Raw genomic sequence first — 15,295 nt, forward strand, 5'->3', positions numbered from 1 at the left:
ATTCCTAAGCTGATCATTTTAATTGGTCGAAGCTGCTCCAGCAGAAGTTCGAGAATGCGGGGAGCTGCTCATCACGGCGACCCCCGTCCTTCTCGCTTCCCCCGTTCTCCTCCGATTTCCCCTCTTAAGATTCTAGCCTAGTTAACGGTCGAGCGATTTTACAAATCCAATCTACTAGAATGGTGATTCGCTAGAGAGCTTCTACATGTGGGGGAGGGTAAGGAGAGAGAAATATACGCAGTACTGGGCGAAGGAGCAATTCGGCATGGTTATAATCAGCCTGCCCCGCATGGCGACATCAGATCAGCATTGGCCATATGCATACGAATAATACCAATGAAGGGCCATCATGGACATCATATGATCCCAGCCTTTCCTCGGCATTTTCTGGCATTTTCCTTCCATCCAAAGGGCTTATTCCCCTGTGAAACATGGTCCACCCTTGCTTGTATGACGTCAAGGACCGTGGGAAATCATTCGAGGAAACAACAAGAGCCACTGACCCAACTACGGGATATCTTGCCTCTACGCAGAGCATATCCGTTCTTTTCGACTTGGAGGATCATTGGAAATTTCGCAAAATTATGGGCTGGCGCGTATCCTGCACCTTTTAGGCAGTCCTTTCCGAGATTCCGCGGGGGAATCCACATGGCGCCTCAACAATTCCGACACAACGGCCATGATTGTTGTTTAACTTCTATTTGGTCATAATGGACACTCATTCACGCATTGCCTCTCTCATTTCTTCTTGGACTTTTCGGAGCGAAAAAAGAACGAGCAATTGCAATGCATGGCCCAATTGGCTGGGCCGGCCGAGCTGACCCGATTAAGATTAATTGTCCACATCCCGGACAGCTGCTCCCCTCGGTCTTGTTTCGTAATTCGCAATAAACAAAGCTGACACTAACCCTGCAAACGCGCACCCCAATGCCAATTGGAACGCCCCGCGAATCGCATACATATAGCACTCATCCGTCTCTGCGCACGCAGACACTCCGCCCGCGCCCGAGCTCTGGCCAAGTCGACTGTTAAACACTGCACTGGCCGCAGAGAGACCCATCGTCGACCCAGTTGATCGGAAGGCATACAAGGCAGAAGTTGCAGTGGCATGTTTCTCATGTGGAACAGCATGGAGCAGGGCCAGAATCAACATGGTCAATGCTCCGCCCATGCCGAAACCTTTAAAGAATAAATAGATCTCCGGCAGAACCCAAGGGGTCTCCATTGAGATCCAGTAGAACCCAGCGGACGCAGTCACCACGAGCGGTGGCATGGTATAGCGAAAAATACCATATTTCCCAGTCACACGAATCACTAAGCCAACCAGGAACGATCCCAGTCCGGCGCCAATCGAGTCCGGCAAGAGACTCACGCCGATTTCACTGGTCGAATAGCCCAATTGTTTCATATACAGCGGGACATAAAAGGTCAGCGCGTAGAAGGCCATTGACAAGAACCACGCTGTCAGACAGGACGCGACGACAGTTCGTTGGCGAAACAGCGACAGCGGGATAATCGGTTCCTTGGCCCACCTCGCCTCGATCAAGAGGAAGACCACCAGAAGAAAAATTCCCAAGGGAACGGCGATTATGAATTGACGTGTGATAATCTGCTCGCCTTCGTGATTGAGACCAACTAACAACAGAACAAGTGCATAGACAAGAGTTACCGAACCTGCAAAATCCACTCGAAGCAGCAGCTTGCGAAATCCCTTCGATGATACATGCTCATCCTTTGGCACGAACATAGTGACGCCAACTACGGACACCAGCGAGATAGGCGCAATACCAATAAACGCCCATCGCCAGCCCACAGCATCATTGATCGCACCACCAATCACTGCGCCCAACCCCATCCCCGTTGTATAAACCACCGCGCTGAACCCCTGCCATGTCCCCCTGCGATGGAGAGGGACATTGTCCGACGCGATGAAAGTCGCGATCGAAATACACCCACCGCCTCCGATACCTGTGATGACACGGGCGCAGATGAGGAGGATTTTGGAGTGCGCAAAGCCGCAGGCTAAATTTCCGATCGTGAAGAGGCTCGCGGCTGTGCAGAAACTGGCGCGTCGACCGAAGATATCGCTCAATTTACCGCTCAGCGGTTGTGTCGCTGTCAGACCGATCAGGTATCCTGATCCCAACCATGAGATTATTGCTAGCGAGTCGAACTCAGCGGCGATTGTAGCGGAGAGGGTGGAGGTTATGGTGCTATCGGCTGCGGCAAGAAATGTGGCTATCCAGGTTGCGATTATGCCGGCTATGATCCTGGGGTTTATGGGATTGTCGGAGTTGAACTCGGAGTGGGGGAGTAGGGAAGTTGTTCCGGAGTGACTTTCTGGTAGATTTTGTGGTTCATGGTGCGACATTGTCGGGATGGGATTGTTGTTTGTTTAGGGGATAATCGAGAGCATTGCTTGGTACCCAGTTGAAAGGGGGGGTGACGGTAGGTCGGAGATCTGATGTGTACAGTATTCATGCCATGGATGAATGAACGGTGGGTCAAAGCTGAGATTCTCGTAGATCATTTGCCATATATTGACACCACAGCCTTCCTGGTCCAATCATTGTCATTCAGATAGGCCAACATTCCGGTCATTGTCAACTCGTACTTTCTAGGTCTCTGTAATCCTTGGGTTGAACGTGGCCATGAAATCATGCCCTTTCAAAGACAGTCAAAGAGATGCTCAAAGACTGTCACACCTCTTTCAGGATCCATCTAGTCTAAGCGACCGGTTAAAATAAAGTACCATTGCACTTCACAAAGCATTTGCAACAATTCCATGAGCAACCGGAAGCAGTGCAGGTACAAGCAGACTCGGGAAATCCTCCTCCATTCACCGACGATAACGAGGAGGAACGGACATACTAGAGGACATATGAATCTCCAGCTTTTGATGTCTAATAGCAGAGCGCAATATGCGGCATTGGTACAGATACCCTCTCAGAGTCAACCATAATTCGAGATGAACATCCGACAAGTACAGCGAGCATGGGAGAATTACACAACGACCAATCTCGGACTTTTGAGGAGCCTCAGGTCGACCCGATACTCAAATTGCTCACCGAGCATTGCTACCAGAAGCCTGGCGAAGCAGATACAAAGTCACTATTAGAAATCCTAAGAGCAAGAAGATCAGCTATAGGACATGAGATAATCTCAATGAGACAAAACCCACTTTTCTTTGCGGATCTCTTGTGTGAGTATAGAGATCATTATGTCGAGAATATATCAGTTGTGAAAGGAAGAAAGATATTATTGGTGGAGAGTAAAGGAAACCGTTCCAAAAAGTTCTACGGTGAGCTTATTGGTCTGGTGATTGGTCAGATGCTTATACAATATAATGATGTGGATGACTTAGTGAAATCGTTCAGTCAGCTGCAGAAAATTGCAAAAAAGCACAAAAGCGAACTGCAAGAAGCCACGGGTCAGGCTGGCGAAAGGATCCCCAAAGACTTCGTCAAAATCTGTGTTGCACTGGAAGGCAAACTCGATTCTCTCTTGGTAAGCGAGGTTGACTGGTTTTGTAAAGCATTCGCTGCATCTCCGAACTTTCGTGATATGTTTCTACGCAACGAAAATCCCGATTATAAAAATAACTATCACGTGAGATTGGACACAGAGAAATCGGAGGCAATGAAGGAGTATGGAACCTTTACAAGCATCGTCGGGCGACTCCTGGCAGAGGATACACTGACAGATTGTTTACACCTGGATGATCTCCTTGTCATAGCCGAGCTGCAGCGTCTTATTCAATATGATGGAATAACGGGGGGAAAGCTATCTCCGATGCTGGCAAAGCAGTTCGCAAAGTTAACAGTCTTGGGAGCTTGTTGCGCTCAAATTTGGCAATACCAACCCTGGGGCTTAATCTTCGCACATGCATCGGTTGTCGAGGAAAAACATGTTTTTGCCGAGAAAAAAAAAGCTCTCAAAAACGTCAGCGGATATCAGAGATGCTCTGGGAAAAGGCTCGTGGGATGAGTTAGTGGACCCTTTTCTTAAAGATCTCGACGCCCTTTATAACTGTCCTCAGACCAAAAAAAACACCGCTCCTCGGCGAAAAAGCAGAGCGAAGTCTCAAAAAGATTTGGCAAAAGGTGGATTTGCTACTAAGAAGAGTTGGATTACCGCAGAGCTTGAAAGACCTTCTTAATTATCCGATAACCGGCACGCCTAACTTTAGCCCTCCTCCGAAAGTCTCCCAGAAATCCTCTACAACGCCGCAATCTGTTATTGAAAACAACCCGTCAGTTGTGCCTCCAACCGTTCCAAGTAAAGAAACTTCTCCAAAATCAGCCTCCTCTGCTGATAGCCTTAAACGTGTGCGTGATGAGGCTGGCCTGGAGGAGGAAGAAGTGATAGCACCTCCTAAAAAGAAGGCCAAGAAACGTGGAATTGCCGATGTATCGAAGGCGCAGCGGCCAATACGCGAAGGGACTCCTGATGAAGCAGACGAAGCCCCGGAAACACCAATCCCTGAGCATATTGAAGTAGTTCGACGTCATCTACCTACATTACAATACTTATTTTTCCAGGAGGGTCAAACTGATCACAGTGGCGAGCTATCCTGGAATAGTTTCTGTCAAGCCATGGCAAATATAGGATTTGGATTGACATCGTTGGGTGGATCTGAGGTCCGCTTTACGCCTCCAGTAGCTTGGAGGGCTGAAAGCATAATCATTCACTCACCTCATCCTGAACGAAATATGAGCTACATACATGCAAGGCGTGCCGGTACTCGTTTGAGAAATCACTATAATTTTGACGCTGATACTTTCGTTTTGAAAAGGAACTAGAGATTTTGCGCTAGTCCCGTCAACCTTTGGAAAGCCTATCAATGGATTCTTCCCATATAACCTTGTCTGCCTATCTTTTCCAAGGTTCTTACTTAGAACTCATATTTGTTCACTTTCTATTTTTAATTATATTACATTTAGGCATAGCCGCCTGTGTATTTAGTTTTCCTTCTAGGGTTTACTTGATTTCATTCGTGCTTTTCTTCAAGTTTCTATTCATTTTTCTCTCGCGCCCTCCGTACTGTTTGTATATATTCCCGCCGGCTTACTACCTGATTAGAATTTTAACCTTGGAATTCAGAACTTCCGTGATTGAAACTCCGCTTTTTTACATAGCTAACGAGAATGGGCTCTAGGGAGATATCCACCTGAGCATGTTGAATAAAAACCGATCGACGGATTTCGATCCTGAAGTACATACCAGTGTCACAATTAAGTAGTAGCATTCTCATCCGGGGTGACTTTTGGTGGAATGTTCAAAAACTATTATACAAATTTCTAGTAAATTGAGCTATCCATACGGGTAGTTGCTATGCCTTGCGAATGATCAACTCGGGATAATAGTAGCACAGCCCTGGAGAATTCCGAAGGGCTGTGATTCCTTCAAGGCCCGGGCTTAACCGTAGAATAAGCTAGCTGTATTTGACAATGCTATGGGTGGGTCTCATGTGGCAAATAGTATGATGACAACACGCTAACCGATTCTGGTCAGATTTGTTTAAATTGCCTACAATGGGGGTGCTTAGGTAGTTTTCGTCAGTAAGTGTATTAAGTTAAGGTTGACCCTGATGACCAGAATCTAACCCTTTTTGGCTGTCTTTCTTCCAGTTATTCTTAATCACATAATCAGTATTTCCTTGATGACGCGAGTCTAACCTCATTAGGGGCCCCAATAGCTTTGGTACCACTATCCTCTTTACGTTCACTTTTCGGACGGAGTTATGGCAATCGACGCAATGGAAAATTATAAAAGGAGCCATATTATCTCGTCCCATTTGTGATTCCGAACCTGTGAATCAATTCGATACTAGCTACAAACGAACAATTATCTCTTCACTTCTAATCTTTTCGAACTATACTGCAAGATGTCTGGCAAACAAATCCTCCGCTCAGAGGTTATCCTGGAAAAATATGGAAAGAACCTTGCTGGAAAAACAGGTAGAGCTTACTGTTTTGCAATTACCTCGAGTTGGATTCTAACGAAATGCGACACTCGCAGTTCTCATTACCGGAGTCTCCGATGAATCTATCGCGGGAGAACTGGCCGTTCAGCTCGCTGCCGCCGACCCTAAGATGCTCATCCTCAGTGCTCGGTCGGAATCCAAAGTGGCACCAGTAATCAATCAGATAAACGCGAAGAACCCCAATGTCCGAACACGATTCCTCAACATGGATCTCTCAGACTTGAGTGCCGTTCGAAAGGCTGCCACGCAGGACCTCGTCGATATCTCGAAGATCGACCACGTTGTCTGTGTGGCAGGTGTCATGATCTGTCCATACGGCAAAACAAAGGATGGATTTGAAATGCAACTCGGAGTCAATTATCTCGCAAACTTCCTGCTGATCAAGCTTCTTTTGCCAAAGGTTGAGGCGGCTGGCCCCTCTTCATCTGTCATCATCGTGTCTAGCTCTAGCATCCGCCACGGCAAGGTTCACTTTGATGATATTGGATTCAGTGTAAGTGGATGGCTCCATTTAAATTGAGAATCGGCATCACTAACTCGTCATAGGAGGGCAAAACATATGAGGCTTATGCTGCGTACGGCCAGTCCAATGTCGCACGAACAATGTTTGCCAAGAAATTGGCTGAGAAGCTGAAGGCCAAGGGCATCAGAGTTTTCAGTATTGATCCCGGTGGTACGTATATTTGAGCTGTGAATGTTCTAAAATTTGAATTGCTGACCCCTCCAAAGCTGTTCAGTCTGGGCTGCAGAGACATTTCACGGAAGACTTTCAAGCTGAGGTTGGCGAGATGATGAAGGCTGGCCGTAAGATTCCCCCGCCCCTATCATATAGCTTTTATTAACAGCTACAGATTTGGTTGACTTGGATGGAACTAAATTCGATTTCCCTCCTTGGACCAGTCGCTCAGAGGGCGCTGCGAATATCATCACTGGAATGATTGACCCTACCATCGCAGGTTCGTCAACACATAGTCAAGGATTATGGATAGGAAAAGCTAACAAGTTAATTCAAGACTCTACCGGTGCTCATATTAGCCAGAATTCCGTCGCGAATGATGACTTGCACTCGCACATCCAGGACGAAAACAACTGGACGCGTCTCTGGGAAATAAGTGAAGGATTTGTCGGAGAAAAGTATTAGTGCGATCGTAAAACATCGGGCAATCTTTTCGCGGTATGATCATTTGGATTCTGGTATTTCTATTGGAAAAAGCCGGCATGAATATTCAAAATTGCCAAACTCCGTGCATGTCATTATATAGGGTCGTTACAAAATAGATTTCATGAGAGAATTGCATTGCTTATCATTCAACCTCCTTGATCCGGTCCTGGATAAGCTCGAGTTTTAACGGCCTTTCTCCCCGTTTCTTTCTCCAATAATTCGTCGATTGTATGAGGTCGGTACAATCTTTCAGCAACCAGCTCCACTTTTTGAAAAATGGCTCGGAAATTTCATAAGCGGAGGGATCCCACGATTCGCCCCATACAATGAGCCCGGCTTCTGACGATGGGCCGCACATGCCGTAGAAATCAGTGCATAGTTCGTCTTCATCGTAGACGTCCATTTGAGACAGGAGACTGTTGCGGAGAGACTCTATGGGAATAAGATCGATCCACGGGTGATGAATAATCTGTTTCTGCGAAGAACTCGGTTGCAAACTGGGTGGTAGTTGCAGAAATCCATGGCCTGGACCAGCAATATTGAAAAAGGACGCGATATCCTCGCACAGAGCTTGTAGCGACAATCCCATAGTCTCCGCATTTGCGACCATCGCTCGCATGGTGTTGTATTGGGTCACCGACAGGAGGACACTGGAAGCTTGGAAATTATTCGCAACGCTATTGGTCACTTTGAATTGCAGTTGAGCCAGATATTGCGCACGCGATATGTGGGTCATTGCGCAGAGATACTCGTTGTCTTTATTCGACTCCTTTAATGGGCTTTCAAGTCGTGGATGGCGGTTTGTCACCGCCTTGCTCTCTTTGCAGTTGTCCCGTGTCAAGGAGTGCGCTTCATCTGTATAAACGACCCATCGTCTTGTTTGTCCCTTGGACTGTTTTTCGATGGCCTTTCTCTTCCCTGACGGTTGATTTCAAGTCAGTACAATGGTAGGTATGGGGGTAGCGAAGCACCTCAGCCACTCACGGCTTGCTCGTTGGTTGAGGCGATTCTGGAGCTTGCGCCTCGAGACTGGGTCTAGTTCCATTAGATCGAGTTCTGTCATTTTATCTCCACTAGAAGATTCCAATATATGGGAAGAGAGAGAGGAGTAGTTTGCGAAGGGGAGGGCCTTGTCAGGAATCAGCGGACGTCAAGTGAGACGTCGTCGGAAATAAGGTTTTAAGGACTTCTAAACGCCGCAGCCAGCCAAATCAACTAGATATTTGATATTGTGGGTCAAAACAGTCTGGTTCCATCTCTGTCGCATCTTTAATTGTGGATAACCAATATAATTGCCAACTGGAATAGTTTGCTCTAAAATAATTGCCATCTTATTAATCCCCACAAGTTGCTGCCCGAGAAAGACCGTCGATGTCAGCCTCATGCACAGCCCCGCCTTCGGGCGGCTATCACACGCGGCTGGTGAATGGAATGGCAAGGATGGGGACACAGTTTTCGGATCGTCCATCCCCCTGATGTAATTCCCCCAGTTTCAATCCCCTGGAATCTCCATCGGTCTGTTCTTTGTTCAAGAGAGATCTACGTATTCTTTATCCAGAATCAGTTCTCGCAGGCCTTTGCCGAGATACGACCTAAAAGCCGCAACGACTTTGCGGCCGCGATCATCTGTGCTCTTCCTCTCGAGGCTGACGCTGTCGAAGCGCTTTTCGACGAGAACTATGACCGCCTCGGGAAATACTACGGCAAACAGGATGGCGATGCGAACGCATACATCAATGGAAGGATTGGGAAACACGATGTGGTCCTGTGCTACATGCCAGGAATGGGAAAGGGAAGTGCAGCGAGTGTCACGTCGGGTCTGCGAATCAGCTACCCTCGAACCAAGATTGCTTTGGTCGTTGGTATCTGCGGGGGCGCTCCATCGCCGTCGAAAGATCAGGAAGTGTTTCTCGGCGATGTGATAATTAGCGACTCGGTGATTGAATACGATTTTGGCCGCCAATATCCCGGCGGATTCCAGAGAAAGACAGGCATCAAGGATACCCTCGGCAGAACAGATCGAGAAATTTTAACTCTATTGAATGGTCTCAGAACATCCGGCGCCCGGGCTGAATTTCAAGCTCAGGTAATGCAGTACCTTCGCCCACTCCAGCAGTCTGAACGCAGATGGTGCCATCCGGGCGTTGAAGACATCCTCTTCGATGTTGCTCACGTGCACAAACATTATAACCAAGACTCATGCTCTCCTTGCTGCTGTTTGGAGATCAACTCATCTGATGAGGTTTGCGAGGACGCATCGGAGAAGACCTGCGACGATCTTGGATGTGACAACCGCCAAGTAATACGTCGTCGAGAAATATCCGGTGAGGCTGTCGAAGTCTCGACGCATATTGGGCCGGTCGCCTCCGCCGATACAGTGATGAAGTCTGGAAAACACCGTGACCAGATCATCAAAAAAGAGAAGGTCGTTGGTTTTGAAATGGAGGGAGCAGGTGTATGGTATGATGTCCCCTGCATAATCATCAAGGGGGGTTTGCGACTATGCGGACAGCCACAAAAGCAAATCGTGGCAAGGATATGCTGCAGCAACTGGGGCTTGCGCCGCAAAGACTCTATTGGGGTATTGGAAACCCAACAGCGAGGAAGGTCAGTAATCCTTCGTTAAATCAATTTGCCGAAACTAAATTCTGCGTTTCATGATCGACAGATACCAGCGAGACTCGTCACTTCTTTGTCCCGTTTGGCAGAAATCCACGTTTCGTGGGCCGCCAAGATGAAGTTCAGAGGTCAGAGGAGCTAATCTCGATCCCTGACGGGCAAAGAAAACTTGCTATTGCAGGATTAGGCGGAGTGGGTAAGACCCAAGTGGCTCTAGAGCTAGCTTACCGTATACGGGACCGTGACCCTGAATGTTCGGTGTTTTGGGTTCCATGCACTAGTAATGAAGCTATTGAACAAGCCTGGATGGCCATTGCACAAGCAGTAGGGATAAGCGATGCGACGCCGACAAATGCGAAAGACCGTATAAAAACCTGGCTGACTCACAAAAGTCGGAGATAGCTTCTGATCCTCGACAACGCAGATGACATGGAAATGTGGACCAAGGATCAAGGCACTGCCTCGCCTCTCGAAGAATTCGTTCCCTACAATGAACAGGGCCATGTTATCATTACAACTCGCAATAAAAGGATAGGCGTGAGACTAGCCTGCTCTAATGTGATACCGCTACGTGAACTCGACAAGAACACCGGTATGGAGTTTCTGGCAAATTCGTTGATCCAACCGAAGCTGCTTGACGATTCACATGCTGCAATCTCCCTTCTTGAACAGCTTGGCTTTCTTCCATTGGCTGTAACTCAAGCTGCGGCATATATCAACCAAAATGGCTTAGCAATACCAGATTACCTGCTGCTTCTCCAGGAGCAAGAGGTTGATGTTGTGGAACTACTCAGCGATGACTCCGCAGCCGACGTGTGTTATAAGGATATTCAGAGCCCGGTAGCCACGACATGGCTTTTTTCTTTCCAGCAAATGTAGGGCGTTGTTTGTTTTAAGACGGGAGATTCCAGGAAGCGGAAAATCCCTTGATGTGGGCAATGGAATTTTGGGACAATGCGATGGGGGCAGATCATCCTCATACTCTGGAGTCTATGGAAGATCTTGCATATGTCTACTGGCAACAAGGTAAACTGGAGACAGCAGAAGAGCTATAGTTAAAGGTACTCAGCAAACGGAGTCAGGTCCTGGGACCAGTGCATCCTGATACTCTGGAATCCATGGACAGCCTTTTATATATCTACCGTGCCCAGGGGAAGTTGGAAAAAGCAGAAGAGCTAGGGATAAACGCACTCGACAAATGGAGTCAGGTCTTGGGACCAGAGCATCATGATACTATGCAATCTATGGACAGCCTGTCATATATCTACTGGTCACAAGGGAAACTGGAGAAAGCAGAAGAGCTAGAGATAAAGGCACTCAAGAAGAAGATCCAGGTCTTAGGGCCAGAGCATTCTAATACTCTAGTCTCTATGGGCAGCCTCGCACGTACCTACAGTGATCAAGGGAAATTAGAGAAGGCAGAAGAGCTAGGGATGCAGGTAGTCGAGATCGCGAAATGGGTGCTAGGGCCAGAGCACCCAGACACCCTCTTCTATCTCCATAATCTTGCTATGTCTCGATGGTCACTCGGAAACCTCCATGATGCATTACATTTAATGGAAACCTGCCTAAAGCTACGGAGAGAGGTATTGGGCCCAGACCATCCGAACACCATGACAACCTCCGGAAACCTCAATGGATTGAAAGAAGAAGTTAACCATTTAGAAATAGAAGGAATACAGAAAGCCTCGATGGAATCTTCTCGAACCCTATCCAGGTGATCTGACTCTCCCAGCGAAGCCAATTCAGACTCGCGGCCTGTCAAAGAATCTGAGCGGCGCGCCTTCAAAGGCCTCTTTCGGAGACGATCATGATGATTTGTATGCGACACTCTTCATGTACATAACCAATAATCTATCTGATTATTTTTTCTACTATTCGCGATGTATTTTTTCCACATTTATATCGACTTTGTGAATGAAAGATATGGAGCATGTTAGTAGTTACGAGGGTTGGAAAGAGGCCCGTGGTGTCGAGTTGTCTGGGAGGCTAAGTAGTGCTGCTCTCATAGATTGGGTATAGGAAGGGGTGAGAGAAAGAAAAATCCGTTAAAATAGTGAGAATTTGATAGATCTGAAGTGTCTGGCGACTACTATGCGACCCAATTTGCCCACAACCTAGATTGCATGCTGATCCGCAAGATCCGCCGGGACACTCTCAAACCAGGCAAAAGTGATAGGCGGCCTGGAAGGATGAGTGACGAACGGGAATTCCGCGAATGGCTGATTGATCCTAAGAAACAAATCCTTCCATATATGAACCGAGAGCCCGAGATTAGAAACACTACCAGGTTCCAGGGTTAAGACAAAATCTGCCAATCCTTGGAGAGCATATTTGCATCGTCCCATAAGCGTGATGAGCTTCCTATTCTGGATGCACCTCACCTCATACTTATGGAATAGATCGAGGAGCTGGGTCAGTGTGGATTGGAGGTTTGAGCGGGTATTGTCTTTGGATGATTCAGGACCCGAATCGGTGTAGACGAAGCCTAGGATGCACACCAGCGCGCAGGAATACACGTAGTCGATGTGCTCATAGCCAGAAATACTTCCCCAGAATTCGCAGTGTGGTTCGGTCAGTAAGAGGTTTTTCAATTCCATGGCTGCTGTTACACACTTATGCCCAGCGTGCTGGACTAGTTCAAAGATACACGGGCATCTAGAGATGTAGAGCTCTTGTTGTCCATTTTGACTACTCCAGATTTGGATAGAGAGTAGCAAAGGATGAGAAAGGGCCGGAAAAGACGGAGCTGGATGAATGAGCGACGGAGCTGATACGCCGTGCGCAATCGTTGGGCCATATTTATTCCCGAGGGCGGAATTGTCTCGTCCTCGGTGTGTAGGAAGGCAGGAAGAGACTGTTTTGAAGACCTTAGGCTAGCCTCTATTTTCGCGAGATCCTCGAGGTTAGAAATCTCTCATCTGTCAAACGAACCTCCTCTCCAATCCACCCGAAATGTATCTTCGATGCCCAGTAAATCTTCAACCTCTGCGTACAGACGCGAACAAGCTTTGTGGAATTCGAAGATGAGCATATCGGACCTCTTGAGGCCTATTCCGGTGACAGGAGAGGATGCGTCATCACAAAGATGATCGACAGATGGGTAGGGGACACCGGAACGGAGAGCAAGTGAGCGATGCGTATTCACTGTGTGCTGCCAGATCCTCCAGTCCACCAGTTTATCCCGTTCTCCGGCGGTCCGAGAAACCGACTTGGACACCATTGCCCTTCCTTGAGCTCTGTTATGGAACCCAAGAGTCTCAGCCCTTTTTTTGGCTAGCCATATTATATCGGAAGCCTTTTCCAAGTCTCCAATTGCGAACAGATACTGCGCTTTGAGACACAGAATTTGAACCAAACTGACGGATTTTTCATGATCGAGGAAATCACCAGCGAGTTCCTGGGCTTGTTGGAAATAGCTGTCGGCTGATCTGGCGGCATTAGCCCCTGGCCGTAAAGAAGACAGAGCAAAGCAGTACGAAAGGATCGCTGCCTTTACTCTTTGCGGAGAGGTGAGTGAGTCTCTAGGAGGATTGCACCAGTATACCTGATTAAATTCATTCAGATGGGGCCGGGAAAGGATTGGCAGATCGGGATATTCTAAAGCCCAAAATGGTTTCAGAAGCTCTCGGTCAGGATGAGTTTCGGTAATGTCGAAGAGAGATTCACCTGTATGCAAGTTGGGAAACACTGGGCCAGGCGGAGGAGGGTCTGCATCAGTGCTTCCTAGTTCGAACGTTTGTGTTTCATCGTCGATATAAGTTTTCTGAGCTGGGCCACTGCTAGAGGATGGAGATGCAGGGGACGAAGAGGCGTCGGAAATCGGGGCTTTTGACATAACGCTGCTTGATTCTAAGAATGCGATGCATTTGTGGAAAAAGGGCATCCTTTGTGACGAGGCAAGTGATACCGAGGCCTCTAACGTTGAGAGCAGGTTGTCACTGGCTTCGGACTGGGTTTGGCGTAATACTTGTTGTAGGAGTCTCTTAGCCGAAGGGCTGAAGGGCGAAGTGGGCCTGATTCTTGCAGTCTCGAGATTCTCGAGGCAAAACTTTCTTTCTTGTGTCGCCTTCGCGGGTCCGTCAAGAATGGAGGTATTCAGGAAAATGATCAAACTTCTCAAATCACGAACTGGAATATAATTGGGAGCTGTCTTGTGATCATGTTGAAGGACTTCACGTAGGCGCATTCTTTCTTCGTTGATGTAAAAAATGTCATCATCAGTGGAGTTAGAATTGTCGGATCTTAAGAAATTGACGATTCGACCCAAGAGACGTGCTTTTAAGGAGCCTCTCTTATCCTCTAGATGAGTTGTGAGAATTGACACCAGTTCCTGGCGTTCGGTCGGGTCCAGAGGTTGGGCCATTTCTTCATCCATTTCACGTCAGGTAAGACAAGAGTGTGGTGCCAGTGAGAGATCGGAGTTGGGAGGTGCCAGTCGGGAATAAGAAGTGAGGGAACTCTGGAAGTTGGAACTCGGGAGCCTCTACCTTGAAGATACTAGGCGCTACTAGTAGTAGAAGGTGAGGAACCAAACAGGATGTGGTGAAATCCAAAATCAGGACCACTCACCTGGGCATGGATCCGCTAATCTTGACCACCTCAAGTACCTGAGAACCTTCGAAGTGAGAACAATTCAAAGTACATGGCTGAAATTTAATGACTGAGATCAGCTGAGATCAAGTAGAATACTACTGAAGATGATTGCGAAACTTTTGAAGGGAGAATCCCCTCACCGCCACGCAATACCTAGAATCATCTCAATAACAACAAACGGCGTACAAACGACAGATAAGTGTGAGCTGACTCAGCCACAGGTCTGAGTCCCTGGGGACTCAATAAATTTTCCTAAAGATATAGTAATGTACACAAAATTATAAGCTCAGATGATGATATGTAAAGAGCTGGGATATATCAAGACAAAGGTCACAAGTGGGAGCAGCAGGCTGAAAAATATACCCCACGGCCCGTGCCTGCTCTCCGGCTGCCATGCTATCATTTCCATAGCTTCCATTGCAGATATAGGCAATTTTTTCAACAGTGAAGCTGATTTGTCGCAACTTGTTGTGACGACGAGCGGAGAGACACCAATTCGGTCAAGTCGCGATGGGCCGGCCATCATATCGTCGTCTCCCCCGCGGAATCCAAGCTCAATGGCTGGCGCTAGAACACGGTTTCCAATAGGTATTGAACTCAGTCTCATTTCTCGGCCTCAGTGACCAATTGCTCAACCTCCTGCTCCGTCATTCTGTGAAAGAGCTTGCGAGCGTCGGAGAGGTCTGCCTCCTTGGGCAATCCATTCTCCACGGATTGTACGTGAATCACCGGAACATCAAAGTCATAGACATCCTTCCATTTCTTGTTTCCCGGCTCATCAATATATGTTTCGACAAATTCAAAGGGGCGGCGCTGGTGCAGTTGCACGACTGTCTTTTTGGCATTGTCGCAGAGGCCACACCCGGCGCGGGTAAAGAGGGTCAATCGGGCTTGACCGAAGAGGGCGCGTGTTGGAAACATATTGAGAGAGC

General features: G+C 47.7%; 7 protein-coding genes across 7 annotated transcripts; 2 read left to right on the forward strand and 5 right to left on the reverse strand.

Moving 5' to 3' along the window:
* Positions 1 to 832: 832 nt before the first annotated feature.
* N7481_002309 (Major facilitator superfamily domain general substrate transporter) lies at positions 833 to 2,371 on the reverse strand (the record flags this gene model as incomplete). Its single annotated transcript, XM_057261528.1, has 1 exon — positions 833 to 2,371. The coding sequence occupies one exon, from the start codon at positions 2,369 to 2,371 to the stop codon at positions 833 to 835; it is 1,539 nt and encodes a 512-aa protein (XP_057126460.1).
* A 3,516-nt stretch (positions 2,372 to 5,887) lies between these two features.
* N7481_002310 (Short-chain dehydrogenase/reductase SDR) lies at positions 5,888 to 7,127 on the forward strand (the record flags this gene model as incomplete). The annotated part of the gene is made up of 6 exons (XM_057261529.1): positions 5,888 to 5,960; positions 6,022 to 6,479; positions 6,533 to 6,659; positions 6,716 to 6,790; positions 6,838 to 6,942; positions 7,000 to 7,127. The coding sequence occupies 6 exons, from the start codon at positions 5,888 to 5,890 to the stop codon at positions 7,125 to 7,127; spliced, it is 966 nt and encodes a 321-aa protein (XP_057126461.1).
* A 163-nt stretch (positions 7,128 to 7,290) lies between these two features.
* On the reverse strand, positions 7,291 to 8,211 carry N7481_002311 (bZIP transcription factor; the record flags this gene model as incomplete). The annotated part of the gene is made up of 2 exons (XM_057261530.1): positions 7,291 to 8,066; positions 8,133 to 8,211. The coding sequence occupies 2 exons, from the start codon at positions 8,209 to 8,211 to the stop codon at positions 7,291 to 7,293; spliced, it is 855 nt and encodes a 284-aa protein (XP_057126462.1).
* Positions 8,212 to 8,530: 319 nt separating this feature from the next.
* Positions 8,531 to 11,488, forward strand: N7481_002312 (uncharacterized protein; the record flags this gene model as incomplete). The annotated part of the gene is made up of 7 exons (XM_057261531.1): positions 8,531 to 8,625; positions 8,682 to 9,608; positions 9,661 to 9,755; positions 9,817 to 10,131; positions 10,192 to 10,580; positions 10,679 to 10,793; positions 10,863 to 11,488. The coding sequence occupies 7 exons, from the start codon at positions 8,531 to 8,533 to the stop codon at positions 11,486 to 11,488; spliced, it is 2,562 nt and encodes an 853-aa protein (XP_057126463.1).
* A 396-nt stretch (positions 11,489 to 11,884) lies between these two features.
* N7481_002313 (uncharacterized protein) lies at positions 11,885 to 12,367 on the reverse strand (the record flags this gene model as incomplete). Its single annotated transcript, XM_057261532.1, has 1 exon — positions 11,885 to 12,367. One exon carries the CDS (start codon positions 12,365 to 12,367, stop codon positions 11,885 to 11,887), a length of 483 nt encoding a protein of 160 aa, XP_057126464.1.
* A 317-nt stretch (positions 12,368 to 12,684) lies between these two features.
* On the reverse strand, positions 12,685 to 14,145 carry N7481_002314 (transcription factor domain-containing protein; the record flags this gene model as incomplete). Its single annotated transcript, XM_057261533.1, has 1 exon — positions 12,685 to 14,145. One exon carries the CDS (start codon positions 14,143 to 14,145, stop codon positions 12,685 to 12,687), a length of 1,461 nt encoding a protein of 486 aa, XP_057126465.1.
* An 821-nt stretch (positions 14,146 to 14,966) lies between these two features.
* N7481_002315 (glutaredoxin family protein) lies at positions 14,967 to 15,284 on the reverse strand (the record flags this gene model as incomplete). Its single annotated transcript, XM_057261534.1, has 1 exon — positions 14,967 to 15,284. The coding sequence occupies one exon, from the start codon at positions 15,282 to 15,284 to the stop codon at positions 14,967 to 14,969; it is 318 nt and encodes a 105-aa protein (XP_057126466.1).
* Between the last annotated feature and the right edge of the window lie 11 nt (positions 15,285 to 15,295).

This window comes from Penicillium waksmanii (genome assembly GCF_028829765.1).
Source record: "Penicillium waksmanii strain IBT 27052 chromosome Unknown utg000002l:1.0-3326099.0:1.0-3328782.0, whole genome shotgun sequence".
Taxonomy (NCBI): domain Eukaryota; kingdom Fungi; phylum Ascomycota; class Eurotiomycetes; order Eurotiales; family Aspergillaceae; genus Penicillium; species Penicillium waksmanii.